Here is a 2,701-nt window from a genome sequence, read left to right as displayed (position 1 = left end):
GAAAATAGAGCTCATGAAGAGACCTGCATCATGATCGGAATGTCGACTGCCTCAATAATATCTTGGGAGAGCTCCGGGAATATGTCATCCTGCGGGATCATCAGCGGATGGTCGAGAAATTTCACATCCTCAAGACTATAGTTAGCGGCAGCTTCAACAAACAACACGCCCTCACCTCCACACGCTAACTTCACTTCACCATCGTTAGGATCATTGATGAACCGGCCAGCCAACGGGTAATAAGTTACGAGGGCCTTTGACATAGCCTGCTTGATGGTTTCTGCCGCCCTCACCCCGCTCTTGAACACATGAACTGATCGCACAAAGTAGCGAAGACCCTCGATGCGATCTATGGCAGACAGAGGAAGGATCTCAGTCGGTGTCGGCTCTGCAGGAGTGACGAACCCGCTAGATTTCCTGGCAACGGAGAACACCATTGTTCCAGTTGCTTGGTTGAGCAGTAAGGGAGATGAGCGAGGTATATGATAGGGAGAGAAGAAGTTTGAGTGGCCAATGGGGATGTATTGGGGGACTTTTATTGTTCAAGGAGTCGGGACTTTTGCTTATTTTGTAGCATTGGTCAGTGCGGTTGGTAGACGCTTAGTGATACACGCTAGCGAGTAAATTTTTTTAAGGAGCACCCACAGAGTACAATTGCCCACACTTACTAGGCAATTTCATCTTGAACAGGGATTCATTCTTGAGGCTATTATTAAATTGAATAGTGAAATGAAACGAGCATATGGGAGTCTCTCTCAGAGAACACGTTAATTGTCTATGGAACATGTTAATGTCCTTCGCTAGGTCTAGGCATTCAATTGAAAAAATGGCGTTATTGGATCATTAATTGGATCGGTGTGGTTTATGTTAAATGATCTTAATAGAAATCGCAAATAGAATTAAATAAACGTTGACCGTGAGATAAGTGAAATCAATATTTAAACACACTTGTAAAAAAGATTTAAATTAAAAAGGGGAATAAACAAACTTTCTAATAAGAAGCTACGCACTTTGACCTTGTAATTTTACAAATCAATAATATATAATAACCAATAAGTTAAGCTTTAAATAAATAAAACATATTGAAAAAATGAATTAATATGCTTAGACTAGTATTATTATATGCAATCATAACTTGAACAAACTCACTATTTTAAAACTTACATCGAAGTATCTTGAGCCTAACTTGATGGACCGACACAAACGAGTGCATGCGCTTATTATGAGTTGCGCTAATTAGTAAACTTATTTGGCACAATATAAAATATTTGTACATAAAAAACAAGTCAACTTGAATCTTGATAAGATCTAAGAAACCAGAGAACAAAGGAGTACGGCTAAGGAGTGCCCATAAGTTAAAAACCAAAGGGCCGACAAGCGGAAGACCAAAGGGCTCTCAACATGAATATTGATAAGATCTAACAGACCAGAGAATAAAGGAGTACGACTAAGGAGCACCCACAGGTAAGAAATCAAAGGGCCCACAAGCGGAAGGCCAAAGGGCCCACAAGCGGAAGGCCAAAGGGCCCATGGGACTAAGTGCAAACCCCTTGAACTGGGGCTAGAGAACGACCGAATGCATGCCATGTAAACCATGTATTAAGGCTAACCAAGCCTAACGGAGGCATCGACCTGGCTCTCGCCACAACTTGATTCAAGGAAAGAATCCATTATCTCTAGACATCTCATGTGTGCCCTTGGGTTTCCTCATCAAGCGCTGAGAGCTTGCTATAACGCAAACAAAAAAAAAAAACTATATATTTTTTGAAGGTGGAAAATACTTAGCCTGAAATTTTTGTGTTAAATCTTCCCAAGTTCTAATAGATCCAGGTGCTAATGAGTTTAACCACATCTTAGCTTTGTCCCTTAATGAAACAGAAAAAGTCTAAGTCTGACGACATCATTTAAAAAACCATCATATTTATATGTAGTACACAGTTCTAAAAAACTTACAAGATATAAATTTGGATCCTCATTTGTTGTTCCCCAAACGGATTATTTTGTGTCATTTGTATTATTGCAGGTTTAAGTTCAACTGAGTTAGTCGTTACAGCAGGAGTTTGAATACTTAAGTGAATTTCATATGTTGTAGGGTTTACATAATCCCTTAAAATTTTTTGTAAATTATGATGTTCATTTTCACCACTTTGAACTTCAATGTTATTTTGTGAAGTGTTCGCCATATCTTGAAAATTTTGAAGTCTTCCTTGTTTTCAATTTTTTCTTATAATACGTTCTAATTCAGAATCGTAGAGCACTAATCCTTCAGATCTCGAACTACGCATACAAACAATAGAATTCAGAAATTAAAATATCACAACAAAATAAAATAGAATTGATAATAATAAATATTTTTTTCAATATTTTAAAATGATTCTTTTGAATTTCTTTTTAAATTTTTAGGTTTTTCTATTTTTTCAATAAAATAAAATCTACATTTCAAACAAAATTACAAATAAAAAAGTTTACTTTCCAAATTTAAAAAGTTTTCATTACTTTTCCCCGGCAAGGGCGCTAAAAACTTAACCGGACCCGCAACTACTTATATTTTTAATTTCCAAAATATTGCCAAAAATTTGACCCAATTTATATTTAGCAACTAGTGTGAATAATTGTAATAATATATAAAATAAGTAATAATACTTCACACCAGAAGTACTATGCAAGTATACATATTGTTTCAAATAATATAGGATTTTCC

General features: G+C 36.3%; 1 protein-coding gene across 1 annotated transcript in view; it reads right to left on the bottom strand.

Annotated features, from left to right (window-relative positions):
- Positions 1–543, bottom strand: part of LOC110029083 (acyl transferase 5-like) — a 2,610-nt gene extending 2,067 nt beyond the window's left edge. The window contains 1 exon segment of the mRNA XM_020731208.1: positions 24–543. Within this exon segment, the coding sequence (XP_020586867.1) occupies positions 24–437 (414 nt within the window). The 5' untranslated portion in view covers positions 438–543.
- Positions 544–2,701: the final 2,158 nt, after the last annotated feature.

This window comes from Phalaenopsis equestris, unplaced genomic scaffold (assembly GCF_001263595.1).
Source record: "Phalaenopsis equestris unplaced genomic scaffold, ASM126359v1 Scaffold000546, whole genome shotgun sequence".
Lineage (NCBI taxonomy): Eukaryota > Viridiplantae > Streptophyta > Magnoliopsida > Asparagales > Orchidaceae > Phalaenopsis > Phalaenopsis equestris.
The sequence above is the reverse complement of the archived record's forward strand: the minus strand, read 5'-3'. Positions and strand labels throughout refer to the sequence as shown.